At 55.5% G+C, this 23,441-nt stretch overlaps 7 protein-coding genes across 7 annotated transcripts; 2 read left to right on the forward strand and 5 right to left on the reverse strand.

Moving 5' to 3' along the window:
* Positions 1–25: 25 nt before the first annotated feature.
* BGZ61DRAFT_454037 (homoserine O-acetyltransferase) lies at positions 26–2,175 on the forward strand. Its single transcript, XM_046246149.1, has 3 exons — positions 26–353; positions 478–868; positions 917–2,175. Exons 1-3 carry the CDS (start codon positions 308–310, stop codon positions 1,956–1,958), a joined length of 1,479 nt encoding a protein of 492 aa, XP_046103361.1. The 5' UTR covers positions 26–307; the 3' UTR covers positions 1,959–2,175.
* A 5,532-nt stretch (positions 2,176–7,707) lies between these two features.
* Positions 7,708–10,167, forward strand: BGZ61DRAFT_533645 (major facilitator superfamily domain-containing protein; the record flags this gene model as incomplete). Its single annotated transcript, XM_046254039.1, has 6 exons — positions 7,708–7,885; positions 7,951–8,182; positions 8,240–8,372; positions 8,426–8,475; positions 8,555–9,047; positions 9,103–10,167. 6 exons carry the CDS (start codon positions 7,708–7,710, stop codon positions 10,165–10,167), a joined length of 2,151 nt encoding a protein of 716 aa, XP_046103362.1.
* A 552-nt stretch (positions 10,168–10,719) lies between these two features.
* Positions 10,720–13,400, reverse strand: BGZ61DRAFT_49757 (P-loop containing nucleoside triphosphate hydrolase protein). The gene is made up of 4 exons (XM_046251175.1): positions 13,084–13,400; positions 12,781–13,026; positions 11,600–12,730; positions 10,720–11,544 (listed from the first exon to the last, which is right to left on the reverse strand). The coding sequence occupies exons 1-4, from the start codon at positions 13,195–13,197 to the stop codon at positions 10,852–10,854; spliced, it is 2,184 nt and encodes a 727-aa protein (XP_046103363.1). The 5' UTR covers positions 13,198–13,400; the 3' UTR covers positions 10,720–10,851.
* A 568-nt stretch (positions 13,401–13,968) lies between these two features.
* BGZ61DRAFT_494864 (fungal-specific transcription factor domain-containing protein) lies at positions 13,969–16,351 on the reverse strand (the record flags this gene model as incomplete). The annotated part of the gene is made up of 5 exons (XM_046250807.1): positions 13,969–14,372; positions 14,426–15,024; positions 15,077–15,948; positions 16,000–16,057; positions 16,113–16,351. The coding sequence occupies 5 exons, from the start codon at positions 16,349–16,351 to the stop codon at positions 13,969–13,971; spliced, it is 2,172 nt and encodes a 723-aa protein (XP_046103364.1).
* A 1,775-nt stretch (positions 16,352–18,126) lies between these two features.
* Positions 18,127–19,941, reverse strand: BGZ61DRAFT_49803 (uncharacterized protein). Its single transcript, XM_046251226.1, has one exon. The coding sequence runs from the start codon at positions 19,624–19,626 to the stop codon at positions 18,190–18,192; it is 1,437 nt and encodes a 478-aa protein (XP_046103365.1). The 5' UTR covers positions 19,627–19,941; the 3' UTR covers positions 18,127–18,189.
* A 1,145-nt stretch (positions 19,942–21,086) lies between these two features.
* Positions 21,087–21,989, reverse strand: BGZ61DRAFT_479205 (putative HD family hydrolase; the record flags this gene model as incomplete). The annotated part of the gene is made up of 3 exons (XM_046249086.1): positions 21,087–21,654; positions 21,712–21,889; positions 21,941–21,989. 3 exons carry the CDS (start codon positions 21,987–21,989, stop codon positions 21,087–21,089), a joined length of 795 nt encoding a protein of 264 aa, XP_046103366.1.
* A 631-nt stretch (positions 21,990–22,620) lies between these two features.
* Positions 22,621–23,313, reverse strand: BGZ61DRAFT_479206 (uncharacterized protein; the record flags this gene model as incomplete). Its single annotated transcript, XM_046249087.1, has 1 exon — positions 22,621–23,313. One exon carries the CDS (start codon positions 23,311–23,313, stop codon positions 22,621–22,623), a length of 693 nt encoding a protein of 230 aa, XP_046103367.1.
* Positions 23,314–23,441: the final 128 nt, after the last annotated feature.

Raw genomic sequence — 23,441 nt, forward strand, 5'->3', positions numbered from 1 at the left:
CCGGAGCCAGGACCCGATTGGCTGAGTCAGAGATGGTCCTGGAGACGGCACGAATTACGCCATCGCAAGGACGGGGTTTTTCTCTCCCAACTTGCTGAAAGCATATCTTTTTGTTTAGATTCTGGCTGAGACCGACTAGGAACTGACTATTTGCTTGGGTCCATTTTTTGAAGTGAGACACCTAGGGTTCTTTAACTGGGAGACCGAGATTTGTCTGTCTCACAGACCCCTCGCATCTACATCTGCATCTGCATATATATACGCTTCACCCACGCCTGTCGGACTGAAAGGACGTCAGCTACACACCATGGCCCAAGAGACGGTCGCCAATGGCGGCGCGCAGAAGCAATACGGTCAGTACTCATTATTGCCTTAACCCCGTTCCATGTGCTACAGTTCAAGCCAAGTGGCTCTGCCCCTCATGCCGCGCGCGATGCAATTTGTTCAAGAGAAGACTGGTGGCTGAATACGTGCAAGAAAGAACGCAATCTCAACCTGAGAACCCGTTTGCGACTCTCATTCCCGATCAGCACATAGCAATTGTCCCCGAGTTCACGCTTGAGTCCGGGGTCACCCTCCACAACCTCCCTGTCGCATACACGACCAGGGGCAAGCTCAACCCTGACGGCGATAATGCCATGGTCATCTGCCACGCTCTCACTGGCAGCGCCGATGTGAGTGACTGGTGGGGTCCATTGCTGGGAGGACCCGGCCGCGCCTTTGATACCTCACGGTTCTTCATTGTCTGTATGAACAGCCTGGGTAGTCCGTACGGCACTGCGAGTCCGGTAACGGCCAAGGAGAACGACCCCACCAAGGGTCGCTACGGCCCTGAATTCCCCCTCACGACCATTCGCGATGATGTCAAGTAGGTCAGTCCAGGCCGCAGATAAATCAATATTCTAACAAACTGTAGCCTTCACAGACTCGTCCTGAACGACTTGGGTGTCAAGCAGATTGCCGCCGTTATCGGAGGATCGCTGGGCGGCATGTTCGTCCTGGAGTGGGCGTACTTTGGCAAGGACTACATTCGATGTATCGTTCCCATCGCCACCTCCAGCAGACACAGCGCCTGGGGCATTAGCTGGGGTGAGGCTCAGCGCCAGAGCATCTACGCAGACCCGAAGTATGATGACGGATACTACCCCTTCGAGGACCCGCCGTCGACGGGACTGGGCGCCGCCCGCATGTCGGCGCTGCTGACATACCGGAGCCGCAACTCGTTCGAGTCTCGGTTCGGCCGCAACATCCCCGATCCTTCCAAGGTGCAGACCATCCGGGAGCGACCCCAGCCCACGACGCCGTCGGAGGCGCACTTCCACATCCACAACGATGGCCACAAGGTGAAGCGCAAGACGCGTTCGCGCGACAACAGCCAGAGCGTAACTCCCGACGGGGCCTCTGCGACCCAAGCCCCAGACCCAGCTGCGGACGTTGCTGATCCGCAGTTCCACGGTCCAAGCAAGGGAGGCCTCACTGGAGGCGAAACGCTGCCGACTTCGACCTACTTCTCGGCCCAGTCCTACCTGCGCTACCAGGGCGGCAAATTTGTCAAGCGGTTCGATAGCAACTGCTATATCGCCATGACCCGCAAGCTGGACACGCACGACGTGTCAAGAAACCGAGCCGGCAGCATCGCCGAGGCGCTGGCCATGATTGAGCAGCCCACTCTGGTGCTGGGCATTGAGAGCGATGGTCTCTTCACCTTTGCGGAGCAGGAGGAGATTGCAGAGCACATCAAGAACTCGCGCCTAGAGCGAATCGACAGTCCCGAGGGCCACGATGCGTTCCTGTTGCAGTTTGAGCAGGTCAACAACTACGTCCTCGGGTTCCTCAAGGAGGTGCTCCCAGACATCATGAACAAGGACGGTGGCGCACCCGAGGAGGCCGGGGTGGGACAGTTGACAAAGTCGAGCACCTTTGGAGAAGCAGAGGTGGAAGACATCACTGCTTGGTAAATGCAATATGGCACAAGGTATGATGATTTAGTTGGGGTCTAAATTTCCGGGTATTATAGCCAAAGAAGAGGTAGAAGGAAACCAAAAATTTAACTGGGATGGTCGTCAACGTAAACTCTTGCCAACAACAAGTTCCTAACAGCGAAGCTCTGTAGTTAGCCGATAAAAGTGAGTCGGGTAGAGTCATTTCCAGCTAAATGGAAAATCTCTTTATTTACCCCTTGAAGGTTTGCAAGGCAGTCAAACGCAGTGACGAAGTGAAATGTAGCCCATCTCCCCATCACAGGAGCAAGCATCTCGTGATGATTTGACGACATCAGATAACCGTCGCTGGCCAGAAGTGTTTGCCAACCCAAATACTAGTTCACGTCTTACACGATACGAGCGTCACGCAGAGCAAAGCATCCGTATGTGGCGTTTATCACGACGGCATCCTTCGGCACAAAAGCCCAACAAACGTTGAACACGGGAGCAGCTGTTGACTAACGGAACTTCCGATTGTGTGCCGTCTCCAACGTCCACATGCGACATGCCAGTTCGCCAGATGTTTGCAACTTGGTAAGCGAATCGCGTTGAGCAAAGACGGAACCGTCGCAACCCCTGAGACGACGAGATACTCGTTCCCCAGTCGATTATTTCGAATCGTCGGACTTCTTGTCAAGTCCCCGTTTCACTGACGGCGCGATTGCTCAGAATGCCCACTTTCACCATGGCGCCATAACCCAAGTCAGACGCATGAGTTTCGCCGAATATTACTCCATCGCTCTAACTTAGCCAGGATGGACACTACGGCGTGAGAGACGTGGGATCGGCTTTTAGGAACTGCATTCTTCTGTAACAGCAGTCTCAGTGCGATCTAAAAGCCTCTCGTCCATTAAAAAGGGGCCCCTGTTTGTTGCCTAAGATGAATTTGTCAGACCAAAGGCGCCCGGTGATGCGGGGAAAAGGTCTTTTGTTGATTTACTAGGGGAGGGGAGGGCCTCATTTTCAAGCCAGCACATGGGAGTATTTTCTCTGACTCGTACAGTTTGTTGGCGCCGAGTGAGGTGTGGGAGGCATGCTGGATCGAAGAGGCCAGTATGGTACTCAAATGTATCGACAAATTGCCAAGGGACTTGAGAACTCGCAACCTTCTAGATGCCCACCGGTCTCAGATACGGCCACCGGTCGGTTTGATACACCAGGAGGCCGCATGCGACGTCTATACTGTGCGAGGGCACATGTGTGGAAACACAGAATGCTCAGTTGGACGGGAACATACGGGAATACGGCAAGGCTCCTCTCGACGGCAGAATACCACTCTACGTTTTCCGTGACACACACATGTGTGTGTACTGCCTCAACAGCCGCAAGACGTATGTACTACCGAGAAGCGAGATGATGTAGACACTGCATGGGATATGTGGGTTGACGAGACGTGTGGGCCAATGCAATATAGGCCGCGTAACTCCAGGCAGTCGAGGTCTTTTTCTACGTCAATGACCAGCAGACACAGCGTCGCAGGCACTTTCTCGGCAAAGACGCCGTTCCGGCTTGGCTGTCAAGGCGAGCATGCCAGGATAGCGCATCACTATTTGCACACGTGCAGCTTGCTATTCACACAAGTACGATCCGAAAGATAATTATCAACAATCCACCTAATGTGACAGTTAGGAAGTAAGGCTTTATAACCCTTATTCTTAAGATTATCCCCTATCCTTATTTTTATTGCATTTGTTAAATTATGTTTATTGATTCAAGTGGCCTATGGCTGTTCATGCTGGGCACATTGGTTTGCCGAAAGGACTTGTACCTGGGCACATTACACGTGTGCGAATGGCAATGCTCAAAATAAAAGACACAACAAGGTGAGGTACGATAGTAATGAATCCACTCGAGCGCAAAGGCCAAGAGGGGCCTCGCTTCATCAGTGTTTCGAGGCTCACCCAGATATTGTAATCGTCTGTCAGCAGCGGACCGAAACAGAACAGGTGTCTCCTCTATTACGGGGATGTCCGATCCATAATCCGACAGGCTTCTCGAGGGGACGGCTCACAGGTTGGTCATTGCGTCGAGTATTTTCTTTCCTACCTCGGTGTGCTCCGGTGATGGATTTCTAGAGTAATCAATTCGTGACTTTGATGCCTTTGCTTTGACCGCACACTTGAGTGTCATGACCTCGCTACGATTGGATGTTTTGCAAGAGGTTATCGGAGGCATAAACGTGCAAATCATGGCTGGTGGACTTGTTCATGCAGAGCGCATGTACCTCTAGCCCGTCTCTGCGTGTGAAACCTCGGCAGCCGAGTTAGTGACACGCAAATGTCCCTCTCTTGCCTATTCCGCCATACTCGCACCCGTCGATGTAGGCATTGACGACTTTGACGTTGCGACTGGGTCTGTGTCGAGAGGAGACAAGTCAAATCGCGTGTGGGGAAGAGGAGCCAAGCCACCAGGGGCGCACACGTGGAGGACCGATTGGCTGTGTTTGGGATAAAGGGCCCCTGTCAACACCGAGAGAGGTTGAGACACGAAGGAGGCGGAAGCTGACTATTCGAGGCGAGCATCGCGCGCCAGCCACAAATCGCATTCCTCACCGAGGCCAGACAACGCGCTGAACCACGTCTGTCGCTCGGTATCGCGTCCCGGGGATGTAGTTTTATGCCCTTGTCATCAGGAGCCTCAAGTGTTGGGCACGTGTAGACGGATTTGTATCAGGCCAGGGCGCGACTGTCGTCTTGTCTCTCCTGCATGGCGCCAGCAGGGATAACCTCCGACGATAACCACCCTCTTGGAGGCGGAGCGTCAACGTGGACTGTCAGAATGCATCCATCGCTTCAAGGCTTGGACCGGCCGGGGGCTAGAAGCAGCGTGGAAGACGAGGGAGTGGAGCCACGAGAAGCGCAGGCCACTATTGTGTGATTGATTGAATGGCATTCAGGAGAGGACCTTCGCCCGTGACTAATTAGAGTGGTTTCACCGGGCGATGGCGCAGCCAGGATCTCAAGATGCAGCCGCACACCAGCTGAGTGTGTTGGACCTGTCGTGTCGCGACAAGGCTGGCACGACCCAGCTGGCTGGGATGAGGCTTGCTTTAGAGGCCGAGCATATGTTGTAGTGCGGTACGTTATGCTGCTCGGAGACGCGCTCCGTCACCCGTCATCGGTCCGTCATCCATCCTCGGACGTGTGCATAGTACGTGCATAGTATGTGTCGACGGCGTCAATAATGGACAATGCCTAGGCTGCTAGGCTGCGTGCCAGGGAATGAGGGTGTTTACGTACAGTAATTCCCACCGCTGGGAGTCGCAGTACGTAAGGGTATTGGTTTCGGAGGAGTCTGCCGCACTAACCGTGCAGTACGTACCCTCGGCAGCAAGGAAGTCGACGAGGCCAGCAAGGGGACAGCAGTGATTATTGTGGGAGAATGTGATGAACTTAGGTAAAAGTCATGTTGGTGAAGATGAAAGGAGAAAAATCGGCGATGGCTGGCTGGATCGACCAGAGGGGGTGTATTTTTTGCCGGCGGCGTCGGGCAGATCTTCAGCGAGTAAGTACCTAGAAAAGCGTGGAATGGGGGGTGGATGCTCGCAATGCGATGTGTGGCCGATTTGTGCTCCGATGAGATGATGCATGGAAGCCTGGATAGAATAAGAGAGGAATCAGAGCTCCACGCTTCTGGAAGCCCCAACAAACAGTAAAGAACAACCGAAGAACCCCCTAACTTACAGGTACCTACCTTAGGGAGGCGAAGAGATAGAGCCAAACGGGTAGGTACATCGTACTACGCCGTAGTACGAAGTGGGCAGGCACCTCTCCGCTGATTAGTTATTCGCAGTGGGTGCTTGGCCGTTGGACCACTGGAGGGCCACTGGAGAGCCACTAGGCAGCCTACCGGGACGGAGGGGCCACAGGCTTTGGCCAGGGGAGCTGGGCCGCCAGTGCAACGTCGCCTGGAACGGGCATGGTGCACGCCCTACTGTAGGGGTGTACATCGGGTACGGAGCACAGTACACCTCCTCGGGGATGACGAATCGATGAATGGATACCCGGATGGTTCAGCTCGCGTAGAGGGGGACTGGGCGGGCATGTCCAGCGTGAGTGAGGGGAGATGGATATGGGCGAGCGTGCATATGGTTTTATCTTTTAGAAGAGCGCAGTATCAAGCTGGATCCGAGAGATCTAGATGCTGGGCGCATCATATCTTAATCCCGGGCGAGCATTGGAATAAAGTCCAGTCTCCATTCCGCCATCGCCCCGTTAGTGAGCGGGGTGTCAACTCAGTACCCCCGAAGTACCTTGGGCGCAAGAGGCTAGGAAGCCCCGCTGCATTCAGGCCAGCCAGTGGCATCGCAGGACGCTTCGGTGGGCAGGCGGGGGGCTTGAAAGGGCTTGAGAGGGCTTGAAAGTGCGTGAACTGGCTTGGGGAGGCGTCAAAGAGGCGCTGTGAGTGTCGATTGTCTGTCCGTCCAGCTCTGGGCGCGTCAACACGGGATCTTGGCTCAAACAGGGCCAAAGAGGGCCAAAGAGGGAGGGTTCGGTATGCGGCTGCGGGCCCCGACTCCGTAATGATGGCGCTGCGAGACTCAGGCCGGCCCCCCGGAGCATCCACTGGAACATCCACTGAAGAACTGCATCTCCTCTTCCCCTACCTGACCCCTGCTGCGCCTACGCCCAATCGAGGAGGTGGGTTTTTTCTAGTGGGCTTCTTCCTTGGCTTCCAGTGGCTCCGACTGGGTCGTCCAGTGGTCCGCTCACTGACCAGTGGAGCCCTGGGTCGCCCTCCACCTTCTAAAACCTCTCCCGCGGCGTCCCACCCGCTACAGCCTACAGTTACACACAGTATTACTCCTCACGTTGTACGCGGGAGGGTACAGTACAACCGAGCCTCTCTCTCTCCTCCCACCCAATCCGCACTCTCTCATCGACACATTGTACTCTGTCTGGATGGATCCTGGTATTGCATGGATTGCATGGGTCCGGCGACCCTCCCTCCCCTCCTCGTTCTCCTCGTTTATACCTATTCGCCATTGCCATCCATTTGCCATCTCCTCCTCCTCCCATCGCTCATAAGAGTAAATCGCAGCGACCGTACTTACCAGGTTCCCACCCCCCTCCCCCATCTTGACCCATCTATCTTGACCCATCTTGACCCATCTTGACCGTGGTACATCCACCGTCCCTTCCCCGTCCCTTCTCCGTCTCCGCCTCCATCTCGCCTCCGTCTCGCCTCCGTCTCTTCCAACCTTGGTCTCCCAAACGCCTCTTCAACGCTCGTCCCGACCGACGATCCCTCCGTGGATTCTCCCACCACCGCAGCAGTCGCCAGTCTCGATCCGTCGCCTTGTTCCCACCCGCCTTCAAACGATCAGCATCCGGTTGAATGACGCCGACCCTTGCGCCTCTATCTCAATCTCGCCCAGAAAGCCCATCACCAGTTTCTGTTACCATCGCTCTGGCGCCCACGGCATTCACCCGCGACATTCAACTCCGACGACGCCTCGAACCAAGCATCCCGTATCGCCAGGCATCAGACTCTCTCGCCTCGCTCTACAACCTCGCTGCTCCCCCGTTAGCCATCTCTACAGACCCAGGCCCACGACTCCCCGGTTTCAAGCGCCCACCTTGATGTCTCTGGTGTCGATAGCGCTCTCAATCTGAACCTCACCCCCCAACCATCAACCAAGGCCACGACAAAGGCGGCGCTTGACTAATGTCGTGGTACACGGTTCTCTCTTCCCACGCTCCTCGCTCTCCATAGTACTTCCAACATGCCCGACTCCGACGATATGCTGCCGCCGCCGGCGAGCCCTTTCCTCCACGACCGCACCTACGGCGGCAATAATGCCTTTCACAACTTTTGGAATGATTACTCTCACATCACTGACCCCAACCTGCGACGCCGCCTCGCCTTGTCCGAGATTGACAAGGTTCCATTTGGCCTATACCGTACGTGATATTAAATGCTTGGTCCAACAACACCACGCCTTGTGATATACTAACCTAAACTACAGATGTCCGCGCCGTATTAGTCGCAGGCGTGGGTTTCTTCCTCGACTCATATGACATCTTCGCCATCAACCTCGTCACATCCCTGCTTGGTGTCGTCTTCTGGGGAGACAAGGACCCCCGAAACGGTTTTGGCGGCAACGATGGCTACTTGCCCGATCCTGTCAACCAGGCATTCAAGGCCTCAACCAGTGCTGGAATTGTCATTGGCATGGTGGCATTTGGATGGCTCGCTGAGTAAGCCTCGCAGTCTTTTTGTTGGCAGGATATTCCTTTGCTAACTAGGTACTGCAGCGCGTTTGGACGCCGTCGTATGTACGGTGTCGAGCTCGGCATAATCATCCTAGCAACACTAAGCTGCGCACTCGTCTCGTCAAGTCCGTCTATGGGCTCAACTGGCCTGCTAATATTCTGGCGCGTCATGATGGTATGTAAACCGCTCGGCCCTGAGTGTGCAACAGCAAAGCTGACTCCGTCTAGGGCATCGGTATTGGCGGCGATTACCCGCTATCTTCAGTAATTACAGCAGAGTGAGTTCCCCTGATTCCCTGGAGGTTATTGTGTTGTCTTCTTGAAACGCGAATTCTTATTCTGACTCGAATCCACTAGGTTTGCTCCCACGAGGTGGCGCGGCGCCATGGTGGCGGCCGTTTTCTCTATGCAAGGTTTCGGACAGCTCGGTGCAGCCATCGTTGCCCTCATCACCAACCTCGCCTTTAAGCAGGCATTCGTCGACATCCCCAACGAGGGCGAGTGTGGTTTCGAATGCCGCCTGGCCGCCGATCGATCTTGGCGTATCATCATCGGAGTTGGCGCTATCCCGGCCTGCTTAGCTCTCTATTACCGAATCACCATTCCCGAGACGCCCCGGTATACCTTTGACATCCAGCACGACGTTGAAAAGGCCGACGCCGATATCAAGGCATACGTGTCGAGCAGGTCCAAGGGGCAGTTTGACGTGGGCCAACAGGAACGGCGTAGGACTATCGCCGGGCGGGCACTCAACATCCCCCATGCCTCGTGGAGCGATCTCATATCCTTCTTCCGCCAGTGGGCCAACTTTAAGATGCTCCTGGGAACCACTCTTTCCTGGTTCTTTCTTGTGAGCTCCCCGATACGACGACAATCTCGTGTGTTAATACTGACATTCGTATTAGGATCTCGCTTTTTATGGCCTGGGGTTGAATAATACCATCGTTCTCCAGGCGGTAGGCTATGGCAGTGGCAATTCGATGTACGAAAAGCTTCATAACCAGGCTGTGGGCATGATTATCTTGACATGTGCTGGCTCGATTCCGGGCTACTGGTTTGCCGTATTCACCATCGACACGGTCGGCCGCAAGCCTCTCCAGGTGATTGGCTTTTCTCTTCTAACTATCCTCTTTTGCATTCTGGGTTTTGCATACAAGAAGCTCAGCGAAGGCGCTTTGCTAGCCCTCTACATTATCGGCCAGTTCCTTTTCAATGCCGGCCCAAACACAACCACCTTTATTGTCCCGGGAGAATGCTTCCCTACACGATACCGCTCAACCGGACACGGAATATCTGCTGCCATGGGTAAGATTGGAGCAATCATCGCCCAGGTTATCAGTATTCCCTTGATACGCAAAGGTGCCACTGAAGGCTGCAAGGGTACCGAGTGCTCTCCAAACCTACACCGGCTGCTTCAACTCTTTGCGCTCTTCATGCTCTTTGGCACCTTGGTCTCCTTGCTCATCCCGGAGACTAAGGGGATGACTCTCGAGGAACTTTCCGGTGAACCTCGCACCAGCTACAATGCGGGCTGCAACGGCAGCATCAGCCTCGGATCCCCCAAGATGCGAAAGTGGAACCCGTTCCGCGGCGGCCAACCTGCTGGGTTCTCTTATCCCCGATCGAGGGTGGGCAACTTTTCCAAGAGGAAGATGGATCGCGTTGGCATCATGACATCCCCCGAACTCGTCGCGGAGAACTCTCGCCTGCGGAAAACACGCCTCTGGCGGAAGCACCACAAAGTGAAGACGAGCAGCGAAGGGACCAATGAGATTGCGCTTAGCACGCGCAGCTCAGCAACCGCCGACGACGACATCTTCCCAGCAGGTGCCCCGATGTCGATGAACCACGCCACTCCTCAACCGCCGCCGAGTTGGGGTGCAGGATGGGGTAGAGTCGACCGGGGAGGACCTCCGCCTCTGCTTAATGCGGTTCAGCTGCAGGACGTAGGCATGCTCTTGTCCAAGTAGCCTTCGTTTGCTTTATTATTGGGCAAATTATTCTTCATCTTCTTCATCTTGGCCAGGCCATCGGGTTGTTACATTTTAGGCGTTGATTGGAAATTGGGCTGGGACATGTGCTTTTAGACGATGATACCTTTAGATTTGCATTTTGGGGTGCATAGAAAACGGCCAGCGCCACAAGGACGGCCTTTTTCCTCGAATGGATTAGCGGTGGATGTTGAGAAGAGGTTGTTGTACGTGTACGAGTACAAATGAAATAACGAAGACGAGACAATGTCCTCTCTGAGAAATTTTGATCATCGCTTTGACTTCCTTGGCGACTTGGTGACTTGGTGACTTGGTGATTCTGTTGCTGTTTCTGGAAGCGGGCATGTTCAAGAGGTCCCAGGCAGGAAAACATCACATTTCTATGTAGGAGAAGTTGCATATACAAGACTCATTCATATTTGGTATCACAGCTAATTAACGCGCAAAGGGATCCAAATCAGACTTGGTATCAAAAACAAGCGACACAATCATATCATCTAGACGCCGGGCGTCGGTGTCATTATCATGTCATCCGTTAACAAAGGGTGTCTTGTCAAAAGAAAATCCAAGCCATCACTCTCCACGTAATACTTGGCTGGTAAGCCAAGCCGGCAACAAGATATCTCTCTTCAGAGACAACAAGAATGCAAGAGGCCAGTCGCCTCAACCGCGGAGAATCTTCAGCGCCTGTCGCAGGTTCTCAATGTCCATTGTGAGCTTCTTGCGGCGCTCGCGCGAGATCATGTCCTCGCCGGCAATAGTGTCCAGCTGGTCATCCGACATCTTCAGGACGACCGTGTCGGAGAGGACGGTGAGAGGACTGTCGGATGCGTGCAGCAGGTAATGGTGGATGACCTGCTGGCAAAGCACATCTACGAAGCGGCTACGGGCGATGTCGTAGTACGAGTAGAGAACGTCATGGATGTCCTGCCGTGTCGCCTTCACAGGATCGCCGCTGCCCATGGCTACCTCCAGGATAGCCTTCACCCCGTCGAAGAAATTATCCTCTTGGTTGCGTTCTTGATCGACCTGCTCTCTCAGCTTTTCGTTGCGAGTTTGCTTAGTCCAATCGCGCTGCTCCCAAAAGGCAGGGTTGTACGTCATGGAGGTCCCCTGAAACTCGACGTCGAGAAGGAACTCGGCATGATCGACGGCGCGCTGGTATCTCTTCTGAAGGTCTTCGAGGAGGAACGTCCAGAGCTCGGCGCGGACATCTGGGTCTGGGCAGCACTTTTCCAGGACGGTGCGGATGAAGTGGTGGACAATCAGGATGGCGTTGGATACGTGAGCGCGAGCCATGGGAGACCACTTCTTTGATTGCTCTTTGAAAGTCGTGGGAAGCATCTCGCCGCTGAACTGTGTAAAGACAATCAGTATGTGGCAACACAGTGAAATCAGAGGGTAAACTTACAGTGCCAAGTTCATCACCACGGGAGGTCATGTACTCATGCTCAATGTGCTTGAGAATGTCCTCCTCCGAGGGAAGAGGGCAGCCATATGGCTCGGCGAGAAGTCCATCCAAATCGTCTTCCCCCATGAGAGGGATTTTGAAGTTTGCCTTGTTGTCATACAGATCATCTCGCTCGAAGTATCCGCCGACACCAGGGTCGGAGTGATATCTTGTCGAATCTTCTTCTGCCTTGGCCTCCTCGGTCTCATCCTCCGCTGAGGTGAAGTTTCGGGCGTGACCCTTCTCATAGACGACCGCGGAGAAACGCTCGTTGATCTCTCGAATGCGAGTAATGAGTTTCAGATCAGGGTTGTCGGTAAAAATCTTGTCCCTGTTGTAGTAGGCATCAAGGCCTTGGTCCTTGATACGCGCAAATCTGCTGGCCACCTTGCCAATGAACAAGCGTTGTTGGTCAGTGGTACTGCGCGACTGCCCCATGCCTTCGAGATCCTCCTCCTTGTTCTTCAGGCTGCTCGAGAGCTCGGCGCGAACCTTGGGGAACTCGCTCCGAGTACGATCCATGAGCAGTTGCTGGATGCGGCTCTTGAGAGCAGGGATCCCGACCTTGTCAGCAGGGAGCTTCGTCCACGGTGACTTGGCGAAAAAAGCCTTTTCCTTCTGGTCGCGCTCCTGAGAGCTGGATGAGGAGTCGTCTGCGCCACGGTTCTTGACGACGCAGTAGCCGAGATGAAGATCACGACGTCCTCCGAGAACCAGGTCGACGACAACTTGCTTGGTGGCCTTCTCAACCGCGAGATCAGGCTTAGTAAGAACACCCAAAGTTCGCTTGCCCTCGGGATCCGCCTCCTTTGCGAGAGTCAGAATCTTTTGATTCGCAATGTCTCCGTTGCAGGGGACAACGGCGAGGATTATGGTCCGAGATTCACGAATGTATCTCTTCACCATGTCCTTGACAAGATCAATGTCATCTGCCGTCGTCAGGCCTGGGGTCACATTCTCGAACATTCCCGGCACGTCGATGACGGTGAGGTGGTCCATGTTTGGGCCACTGATCTCAACACGAAGGATATCTCGGCTGAAAGCAGAACCGGTTCCTCCAGTGTCGGACTTGATCCCCATGACTTCGGCTGCCTATTCGATGTTAGACATATGGATGGGACTATGGGCAAGCAAGGACGTACGTCGCTGAAGATCTTCGCAAACTCGGGGGCGTCCAGGTTGGTTGCTTGTCGCCTGAAATTCTTCGCTTTTTCCTCATCGGCGTCGACGGCCTGGATGGACACAACAATGCTTTCGGTCTCTTCGCGGCGACAGATTATCTCCGTGGCGTGTCGCGTGCAAAGGGTGACGTTGCGAGGGAAGTGGAAGCCAGTCAGTGAATCCAAGACACTTGACTTTCCAGCACTCTGATCACCGACGACGACCATCTAACAGAAGGGTTAGTGGTGAACACGATGAGTTGAAATGGTAGCAACGGGACATACCTGTGGGAGTGGCACCATCTCTTGGATACCAAGCTCTCGCAGCTTGTCCATCTTGTCCAGCAGGGCCCGGCTTCCGAGCCCTCCACTGGAGTTGGATGAACTTGAGCCCGCCATTTTCACGGGCAGTGGTCTCTATTCCGTGAGTAGTGGTTGGTTGTGGTCCGAAAGGGTCTTGGTGGTGCAATCGATGCGAGATGAGAGTGAATGAAGAGATGCAAGAGAAGGAGAAGTTTGCGGTTTTTATGCTCCTGCACGTCTGGGCGCGCTCCCGGTTTCCCCAGGCAAACAATGTTCGAAAGGAAATTGAGAGAAGACTTGGGAGGCTTCGCCAAACAGTGAGTGGTCAGAATGCAGGCCGCGTTTGTGCTCGTTTGGCCGAGTCAACCAATCCTCGAGGACGATAGCAGGCAAACAGACCCACTGTGCACTTTTTCCACTTGACAGTTCTCTTCTGCCTATCGAGTCCCGGTCGGTTGTATTTGTTTGACAGGGCAACGGTGTGAGAGTAAAGTGAGATACCATGCGGGAGGCCTGCCACGATCTGTGCGCAACAGTCCAACCCACCAATCTGGTGGCAGCCTGCATATCGGCCTTGGTACTTATTGGCAGGTTGGTCAATGGCTATCTTGGAAACCGTAGGCTGCCGTTGTGCAATCTTGGTTGTGTTGGTTCAATGTTGCAGTTGGCCCTCGAAGCGGCCGCTCGACTTCGCCCCAGTGTTTCATGCGAACTCCCAACTCGCGAGGCAGCCAGTGAATCACAGCCACGGCGAATTTTTTCGTGTTAACTCCCAGTTCGCGAGGAAGTCATTGATTCACGGCCCAAGGGAGTAGGTTGGTTGGTAGGTGTTATGAGTAACTTGCATTCCCAAGCTTGTACCCGTACTCACCATAGTGACACGATCTCACTGATAGAGAACCCACCAACGCTCGAGAGCAAATCGGGCCGGCCCAAATACCAGGCATCCAGCATCGCCATCTCCATGCTGCCCGCCTCCGAGGCATTGTTCGTTGGCTCGCCCCTGTCGCCGGACGGGGTTGGCAGAGTCTTGGCCTCAAGCGCCGGGTCCACCAAACCAGGAGACGCTGCGAGCCGGGGCTGGGGCTGCACCGAAGCCTCGAAGGCTTGGATGTACTTCTCGGCCATTTGGTGGCGGCAGGTGTAAAACTGCTTGGAAAGAGACAGGCACCGTCGAGTATCGTCAGCGTAGATGGTCGGGTTTCGGATGAGTTCGCTGAAGACTGGCGTTTTCAGGAGCATGCTGAGCGTCATTCCAGCAATGGAGAGGGCTATGGTGGTTAGTTTTAAACATTCTTCCTCAGTAGAGATGATCAACACTTACAGATAACAATATGACTGCTGGGGATCCCAGCCAGCAACGTAAGCTCCCTCTCGCGACTCAGGAGATCCATCAACTCGGTGCTCGCGGTGCAGCAGGCATCGATAACTCCTCCAAGCAAAGACTTCGACATGGATGCGAGCGGCTTATCAGGGTGACTTTGCACGAGCTTCATGATGGCTGCTCGAGACAGGAGCGCCTTCGTTTCAAGGTATCGCATGTGCAGAAGAAGAGCCTGGCGTCGTTGGCCCGTCTGTCCTTGGGAACAAGCCAAATCGATGTGCAGGTGTCTTGGCAGTGAGTTGTGCCAATCCTGGAGCTGTTCGTCGAGCTGCAGCGTGGTGTTGAGAATGTCGGCCACCCAGTCCTTGTTGTCTTGGGTCTGGTTATCAAAATAGAATTGCTGGATGGGCTGCAGCACGGTATCGGACAGCTTCAGCGTCTGGACGAAGAAGGATATCCATGACGGGACATCCGGTGATTGGCTTCTCTCCATGTTGTTGGGGTGGCTCTCCAGCTGCTCGTCGTCGACTTCCGCAGGCAGGATTCCGAAGCTGGGGCTAGTGGTTGTCGATCTACCGCCATGGGCGACACTTTGCATACTGGAAGAGAACGGTTAGCTGAGATTTGAATACAGTACCACATTATACTAACCGGATCAAAAGCACGCAAGAACACCACGTCCTCCTCCGCTCCTCGCGTTCAGCCAACGACCTGACTGGCAAGTCGAGATGCAGCAAGAGGCCCTCAGCGAGCCGGTGTGCCAGGCCGGTCATGACCCAGCTCTCCTGGAACGAGCCGCTCCGGCGCAAGAAGCGGGCGTGGATAATCAAGGCCTGGACGACGGGGAGAGACGGGGCCGAGATGAGATCAGCAAAAAGCAGTGCTCTCGCCTGTTCGTGGAACTCGGTCGCCGCCGAAGCCTCGGTCGTCGTGGGATTTCCGTTGCCGGGTTTCGAAAGCTGTCCGACGGCAAGCATCCCGAGGAGCATGCAAAAGGTTGTTGCCAGCTCGGTCGCCTCCGCGAGGGGAATGTCCCGACGATATCTCGAGTTCGCAACGGCGATCAGACGGTGATATCTGTGGATGAAGGATTGTCGGTGGACTACCGGCATCGTGATCCAGTCCAGGTCGAAGTACTCGCCCAGCAGGTCGTCCATGAGCTCCGGCGGCGGAAGCGCAATCTTCTCAAGCATGAGGGCGGCCTTGACGTTGGTCGAGTAAGAGCCGAATGATGACTTGATAGGGGAGACATCCTCCAGGTCGTCGGTCAGGGGCGGGCTCGTACCCATCTGAGCTGGGTGCTGCGCGTAGTAGTTGGACGGCTCCTGGACCATGGAGACGGAGCCGCTTCCGCTTGGAAAGGCATGCATCTCGGTCGTCTGAATGGGAGGAATAACGTGCTCCGCGGGTTGCGCGGGCTTTGGTTGCAAAGGAATTGGACCTGGAGACCCAAAGGGCCTCGCCCAGGCGTCGTCTTGTGCGGGCGACGAGCCGGACAACGCATGGTTGCGAGCCGCGAGTGTCTAACCGGACGGTAAGCATTCGAGCTTTACTCAATAAACACGCTCACATACCAACTGCTGTTCTCTGGCTTCGAGTTCCTGAACACGCTTTTGTAAAACACGGATATAGCTGCAATCCCAAAGTCAGCGCTCGATGCTCGCCCACTTACACCGGGACAAGTCACCTTCTCGAAGAGGCAATGGAGCCCTCGTGCTCGATCTCGGGATACACGCACTGGCCGGCGCTCAAGCCGCGACGGCAGCACGAGTCGCAGGCGGGCCGGCCGCCGTCGCAGCGAATCTTGCGATCGCGACACTCGCGGCAGGCCAGCGACCGGGCTTTGCAGGCGCGGCCCGAACGCCGCGACGCAGCCGCCGAGGGCGAGGGCGACGCCGACGATGAAGCAGCCTTGGGCTTGGCCATTGGAGCAGGAGCAGGCTCAGCCTTGGTCGGTGGCGAAGAGGGCGAAGAAGAGGGCGAAGGAGAGGCCGTCGTCGTCGTCCGCGGGTCGGACGCCAGACGGGACATTGAAGAGCGAGGGTTGGGAATGCGGCATCTGCGAGAGCAATTGGCGTTGGAGCCATCGGCCCATTTGGCTACCTGATCAACTGGCCTGGGCTTGGTGGAATTGGTGGATGCCGGCTGCCGCTCGCTTCTTTGCCTTCCGGCTCTTTGCATCTTTGCATCGTGCGCCGGCCGCCGAGTTCCCGGATGTCGGCCGGGTGGGTTCGGCGCTGTGTGGGGGTGAGGGAGGCGTGTAAGCGGGTATCGGCTCGTCGGGGGGGTGAGAAGACATGCGCAGGCGAAGATGGTGTCACGGAGTTGGTTTTTGAAATCATATACATGTTGTAGTCTTGTCTATCTTGATTACCTTGATTCTTCCAGTATCTTTGTTTGAATTATCGCCGTCGTCCTATGCGATGCCGTCGCGGCTCGGTGCGGCTTCGCATCGTCGCCCAGACTTATACACGTCAACGCGAGCAAACGCCATTCTGGGAGACCGGCCATGTGGCTCCACCACATCTCGGTACGTTGACGGTTGCCAGACATGTCTCATTGGTCGCGGGCCGTCGGTCGCTCGTTCGAAGAGGTCTCAAGGCGATTGCCGCTGAGTGGACTGTCGACGACATCCGTACCAAATCCAGGCCAGCGCCCCAACCCAGCGCCAACTAGTCTAGACCGCAAATGCAGTCACTTGCACAGATCGTCCACGGCGAGACTCTGCAGATTCAGCCTTCTTTCTTACACCTATTGCCAAACTAGAATGTACGATATAGGGCAATACTCCAACCATCACGTCCCAGCCCATCAACATCACGGCGCAAAAAAAGCCCTTCTCGCCACCCAGCCACGTCCATGCCAACCCCCAAATCAAATCCGAGAAATTTCCCCAGACGCAATTGCGCCATCAACCAGGGCCGCAAGCCATGTGTCATGACTCTGCGGCAGCTCGTCGGCGTGGCTGCCGACTTCCGCACCGGGGAGTACAGGGGGCACGTTCGTGCTCATGCGACCACCCGAGATCGCATGACCAGGGTGCTGGCTCCACGTAGGCCCGATACGTCATGAATTACGAGTCTAGCGGCATGCGCCTGACGCGACCGTTTTGGAAACGGATCAATTCACGGGGAGTACGGGGTGCATTCCCAGCATGGTTGTATGCGATTGATAACGAGTGGTGTTTGCTCCATAGTAATTCTTTGCAGCGGCATCATGGTAGCCTACCGTACATCCAGACTGACCCCACACGGACCGTCGGCTACCGGGATTACATGACATTGACAGAAACCTCCACTCATGACACTGAGAAATGAAAGACTGGAGGCAGGATAATGAGGGTGCCTATTTCCGAGGATACAATAAGGCTGTTCGGTCCTCGACAATATCTTGTCTCTAGCGTTCGTGATTAGTCGTCACCATACCAAGTTCATGCGAGTAGACAAGGAAAGCTGCATTTTCTGTTCATAAACCGTCCAATGGATAGATTGTCAAAGTACACAACTACGGGGCATGATACGTCAGCCCTAGATGAACATGAAACTGAAGTGATAGTGGCCACCCGACCACCCGATGATATCAAATCGTCCAAACTCCACTTGAAAAGAAACGATAAACTCCTCCGCCACATCCTGTGAGGCATTCCGAGGCCCCATGGTGCTGCCCGAGTAGCAAGTAATAAAACCGTATTTATAGAAGAGAGGGTATCAGTGAGAGGAAGAAAAGAGGAGCAGACACCAGGGATTCGTAGGCTGGCAGGGAGCTCAGTCATCGTCCTCCCAGGTTCCTTCTACTTCTATCGTCGTCCCCAATGCCTCCTTGCCTTGACGGATCATATCTTGTAGCTGTTTGTTAAAGGCCGAAATGCGCACATCCGCATCCCGCTCCTCCATCTTGCGCCGAGCGGCGAGGTGCTTGGCCTCTGACGTGAGGCGCGGGCTAGCATCCACTGAGCCGCGATTTGAAGCCGTCGAGGCATTGCTGTGAGAACGGCGGTGCCCGTGAATGGCTGCTGGGCTTGGAGACGGTGCGACCGAGTTCCGGCGGCGGGAGGATTGATAGGGTTGTGGAATTTTAGTGGGCGATGGGGACCGCGAAGCACCAAAGGAGGCGAAGGAAGCGGTTGAGGCGGGAAGAGCAGAGAGTACAGGAGGCGACGGTGCGTGAGAAAGACGGCTGGCTGGGCGGCTCGCTGGTTGTCGGCGCTGGCCAGGGGTCGGGGTCGAGGAGAGACGAGACGATGGGCGCGAGGCTGTACGGGAAGCTGGGCGTGAGGCCGGCGTGCTAATGCGTCGGCCAGTAGCCATGGATGGTCCATTGTTTCGCAATCGAGGAGTCGGAGTCGGGGTCGGAGTCGGCCTATAGGGTCGGCGCTGGGGCGTATTGGCTTCAACCCCAGGTTTTGAGTCCCCGACAATGACCCAGTTCCGGCCCAGTTCGTCTCGGTGATCGGTATGTCTGCGTTTCGGGGCCGGTCCTGTCGGCGTTGAAGCTCCGCTGTCGATGCGCTCCTCCATCGGGTCTTGCTGGTAGTCCATCTGGGGGAATCGGCCTGGTATATGATGCTGCTGGACGGGATCCTCCTCGAGCGAGTGCAGCTCCCGGACTCCTTCAGCCGTCACCCGGAAGGCCCTGCCTCCACCGGCTTGAAATCCGCGGAATGCGCCAGCCTTGCAAAACTGCCATACCTTGTCGACGACGCCGCCGAGGGCGGAAAATGCGAAGCTTCCCCAGCCCTGCGAGGGCATGGGCTGGGGCGGGAGGTTGAACAGCGGCGTAGGGCCAGCCATGCTGCGATCCATTTCGTCGCAGGTCCGCTTCGATCCAAGAGCCCTGCGATAGTCGGAATCCGAGTACATGCTCTCGTCCATCAAGCTCTCGACGGGCCCACCATTCGGGGTGTCGAGCTGGCCCGCAAGCTGGTAGTGTCGGTCCTGGTGTCTGTTCTGCACGCCCGGAGTGGTGAAGAAGGTGTTCCCCTCCATGTCGTCATCGACCGGCATCTCCTGCGACCGCGAAATTTCATGACGATGTCGCTTGCGCTTCGTGTGCGAATCGGCGGAAGAGGTGGTGCGCGGGCGCGGGGCGGCGTAGCCATAGCTGGCGCTGGAGCTGGGCGAGATGGGCGGGCGAAACAGGCCTGGATGGACGCCTTCGGCATGGAAGGCGCCGGGCATGTGGAAATGCGAGGGGACCGTCATGGCGGGAGGCTGGAATGCGAAGGCCTGCGGCACGCGGGCGCCGGGGCGTGGAATCACAGCGATGAACGGATCGAAATGGAGTTGTGCAGGGAAGCTCAGCGGGAGCCGAGACACATCTCCAGGCGGCGTGGTTCACCCGGGTCTGGGGTAGGCAGCTCGTGGTTAATGCGGTCTGGTCTGGTTCGTTGTTGACGATGTAAGCCAGACGGAAAGAGAAACGGCGGATCGGTGGATGATGGAGATTGTCGTCGCGTGACTCGGGCGATGGGGAGAGCTTTGTTGCGCGTGAGCGAGGGCGTGCGCGTGAGTGAGCGTTCAGCCTGGTGGTGGCGGCAGCGTGTGGTTGGCGGATAGCGGGATAATAGCGGTTGGTGGTTGGTGGATGGTGGTTGGTATGTGTGTTGCCTGGATGAACCTGAGGCGTCGGGTCGTTTCAACGTTTGTGACGTCGGCGCAAGGAGTGGCGCTCTCCTTCGTATCGTCGGGTTGCAGCTGGCGGACAGGCAGCAACACGATGGCCGGTGATTGGTGATTGGTGATTGGCACAAGTATTCTCCGCGACGTCGAATTGTCGTCACCGTTGCCGTCGCAGCAGTTGATGCGTGGAGGGAAACACGCGAACAGGAGGAGATGGGGGATGGACGGAGACGCGGCTTGGGACGGGAGCCAACGGGGTCAGGCACGGGGAAAGCTCAAGCTCCCAAGCAATCGTCTAAGCTACAGCGGCGGCCCCTGGCTGGACCAGAATCCCAAGAAACTCAACTAATTAGGGGCTTGCCTAGGTACTCGCCGCTGTCGGTCTACGGGCTGCCAGCCTCGCTGAAGGCGCTGGTCCATTTAGGTACCTTAGGTTTGGTTGGGGAGACGCCGGCTTAGACGGCCCACCCGATCTTCAGGGTTCGCCAGCTGGGAGGCGCCCTGCAGCTGATGATTTTTCTCGTCTTTATTTTTCCGGCCCCCAAAAGGGACAAGCTGGTTGCCGTGGTTATGGCAACAAACAATAGAGGGGCAATCGACTCATCTTATTCAAACCACCACAACTCCACTGTAATATTACTGCACCCTGCGTCCAATACAGCACCTCGTTTAGCGGTACAATGCACACCACAACCAACCCAATCCATCGCCCACGTTCCCGGCTACGACCGTAGTTGCACTTGCACTTGCATTTGTACTTGCAGCTGACTTGCATAATCAGAATTGCTATTCTTAGTCTGCCTCTGGTGTATCATTTCCTCATGTCCTGCCTGTTCCTGTTCCCGTTTCCGTCCCTTCCTGTTCCCTTGCGTAGACAATCCCCAACCTTCCTTCTCGTACTCCGTATCCCACTCTCCGTATCCCTCTAAGGACAAGTTGATTGCTCTCGCTCAAGTCTATAGACGCCGTCTTGCCTGCAACAAATAAACCTGCGCCCCAGCTGTCGATTTAAGCCTTCCCAGCCCAGAACCGCTGTGAAGAAATCAGTCTCGCGAGTAATAGTCGTCTCTCAGGTCGACCTGCACGCCTCCCTCAACGCCCTGCTCTCCGTGTATGTGCTTCTTGGCGCCCCAGAATTCCTCGCGCTCCTTGAGCACCTCCTGCCCCCACGCCTTCATCTCCGGCAGCGTCATCTTGGTCGACACGTACGCGAACTCGCCCAGGTCCAGCTGGCCCTCGCCGCGCTTCTCGTACTCAATCATCTGCAGTAGCAGCTCCATCTTGTCGACGTCGTGCACAAAGTGGCTGTCCAGCGTCTCCGAGTCCTCGTATTCCTGCCAGATGGCCCGGATGTCCTCGCCTGTCGTTCCGCCCGCCACGTTGCGCAGCAGGTTCTTGGTCAGAAAGTCCATCGTATCGGCCTCGCGCCGGCTCTTCTCGGGCTTGGGCACTCCGTCGACGGGGGTGATGTCGCCGACCAGCAGCTCGGCCATGTCGTGAATCAGGCACATCTTCACGCACTTGGGCAGGTCGAGCTTCGGGGCCAGTGCCGGCGGGGCAAACATGGAAATCATCGACATGCGGTACATGTGGTCGGCGATGGACTCTCCCCTGTTCCACACCCTTATCAGCGCTCCATTCCCGTAAGCATATAAGACTCGCTCTTACCTGGTGATTCCAAATCGGCGCCACCCTTCGCGCTTCGTAGTTTTGAGTCGCTCGAGCATGTGGAAGAAGGCCAGCGGCGAGGATGAACCCTCGGCGGGCGCACCTCCAGGCAATTTTTTTATGACCTTGTCAACGGTCCACGGGCCGTCAACCTTGATAACCGGCGTGAAGCCCAGGTCTGCAGCATCGTAAGCGACATGATGAGAGGCGCGGATTCTCCGCGACTTACTGGTAGTGTCCACCTCCCCATTCTGGGCCTGCTCTGGCTGCGAACCCATGGCTGCGGTGCTTCGTTGATGGCGGGGTTGTTGTGATCTGTGTATCGGTGGGGGTCGCGAGTGGGAGGTGTAAGTACGGGAGAAGAAGACGGAACACGACGAGCGGCGAGCAAAGTAATTCATAAGCGGGCAGAAGAAACGCTCTCCGTGTCCCGGTGGTTGCTTCCCGTCCAAGCGAATGGGAAATAACAATAATGGAAGGCGGTGGAAGGGTGATGGTGCTAGATTGACTGTAATGCAATCGGAGCGGCGAGCAATCAAGTGGAATCTCAACGAGTCCTGGCCCAATGCCCAGCGCCAAAATGGCAATGCTGCCCAGTGCAGTCACCGCCAATGGTCAGCCCCGGCAGTCGCCCTCCCCCGCTGATTCTAGCGCCTGCTGGCCGCCTCCGGCCACTCGTTCGCAGCAGTTGCGTCATCCCACAGCGTCACAACAAGGGCCCCTTGTCAAGGCTCCAGGGTAGCAAAACCAGCACAATCATCATGCAATCACCTAAAGAGAGAGCACTCATCGAGACTGATTGAGTCTAAATTATTATCTTCTGCATCGCTTTTTAGGTGTACATTTCATTCTCTGTTTTCCCCTTCCCCCAATAATCTCTCCTCTAATATCTCCCTCTCAACTGAACATCTAGACAAATGTAGCAACCTTTGCTTCAACAAAATGATGTGTGTGTTCTCCCTCCACAAGAAACGGAACGCATTGAACAGCTGACGGATTCATTGGTTCCTGCTTTGTGATTCCGTAAGAACTATATCTACCCTCAGCAACAACTGGGCTAAATTGAACAGTTGCCTTAGCCATCAATTGTTGTCGTGTGAAGTCATCTGAATTATCCCGTTGAAGCTTCTGATGGTTTGTGTGACCGGTTGTCTGTTCTCCTTCCTGTGCGTTGTGTTGTCGCAAATCCGTGGCTCCATAATATGACCCCCGGTTCAAAGTTGGCCCAGCAGGCTTATAGTGAGCGCTGTTGGGGTGGACGAGAGGCTGCCTTTCGAGCCCGTTGTATGCAGACTCGATTTCTTCTGTTCCCTGATTTCCGAGAAGTCCAAGCTCTTCCTCTTTCTCTGAGCCAATGTCCCGGCCACAGGGCCGCATGGCCGTGTTATAAATGGACATAACTACTAAGAGGAAGGCTGCTTTGAGCGCAACGAAATCTTTGGAACTGGGTGTGCAAGGGGGCTTGATATTTAGTCCGAGAAGAACGATACCGGTGACTCCAAGGAAGATGACAGCGATTGTGAGCGTGTTTTCATTGGAGATCCAGGTACCGGGATCCATGCTGGGTGTGGCCCAGGCGTCAGTGACCCAAGTGGGAGCCATGATGAAGGGTTGGTGGTTGGTAGTTGATGAAGCGAAAGATGATGATTTGATGATGATGTGCTCTTGATGGTAATCAAAGATAATTGGAAGCTCGAAGATGTGTGTTGAATGATGAGACAATGAGTCTG

The sequence above is a fragment of the Ilyonectria robusta genome, assembly GCF_021365365.1.
Source record: "Ilyonectria robusta strain PMI_751 chromosome Unknown BGZ61scaffold_12, whole genome shotgun sequence".
Classification (NCBI taxonomy): domain Eukaryota; kingdom Fungi; phylum Ascomycota; class Sordariomycetes; order Hypocreales; family Nectriaceae; genus Ilyonectria; species Ilyonectria robusta.

Excerpts from the sequence above, each read along its gene's own strand:
- BGZ61DRAFT_454037 (XM_046246149.1), top strand. The coding sequence starts at position 308 with ATGGCCCAAGAGACGGTCGCCAATGGCGGCGCGCAGAAGCAATACG. Across the intron at positions 354-477 it reads CGGCGCGCAGAAGCAATACG|AAAGAACGCAATCTCAACCT; the intron begins GTCAGTACTCAT and ends AATACGTGCAAG. Across the intron at positions 869-916 it reads ACCATTCGCGATGATGTCAA|CCTTCACAGACTCGTCCTGA; the intron begins GTAGGTCAGTCC and ends AACAAACTGTAG.
- BGZ61DRAFT_49757 (XM_046251175.1), bottom strand. The coding sequence starts at position 13,197 with ATGGCGGGCTCAAGTTCATCCAACTCCAGTGGAGGGCTCGGAAGCCGG. Across the intron at positions 13,027-13,083 it reads AGATGGTGCCACTCCCACAG|ATGGTCGTCGTCGGTGATCA; the intron begins GTATGTCCCGTT and ends CCCTTCTGTTAG. Across the intron at positions 12,731-12,780 it reads TTGCGAAGATCTTCAGCGAC|GCAGCCGAAGTCATGGGGAT; the intron begins GTACGTCCTTGC and ends AACATCGAATAG.
- BGZ61DRAFT_49803 (XM_046251226.1), bottom strand. The coding sequence starts at position 19,626 with ATGACGGTCCCCTCGCATTTCCACATGCCCGGCGCCTTCCATGCCGAA.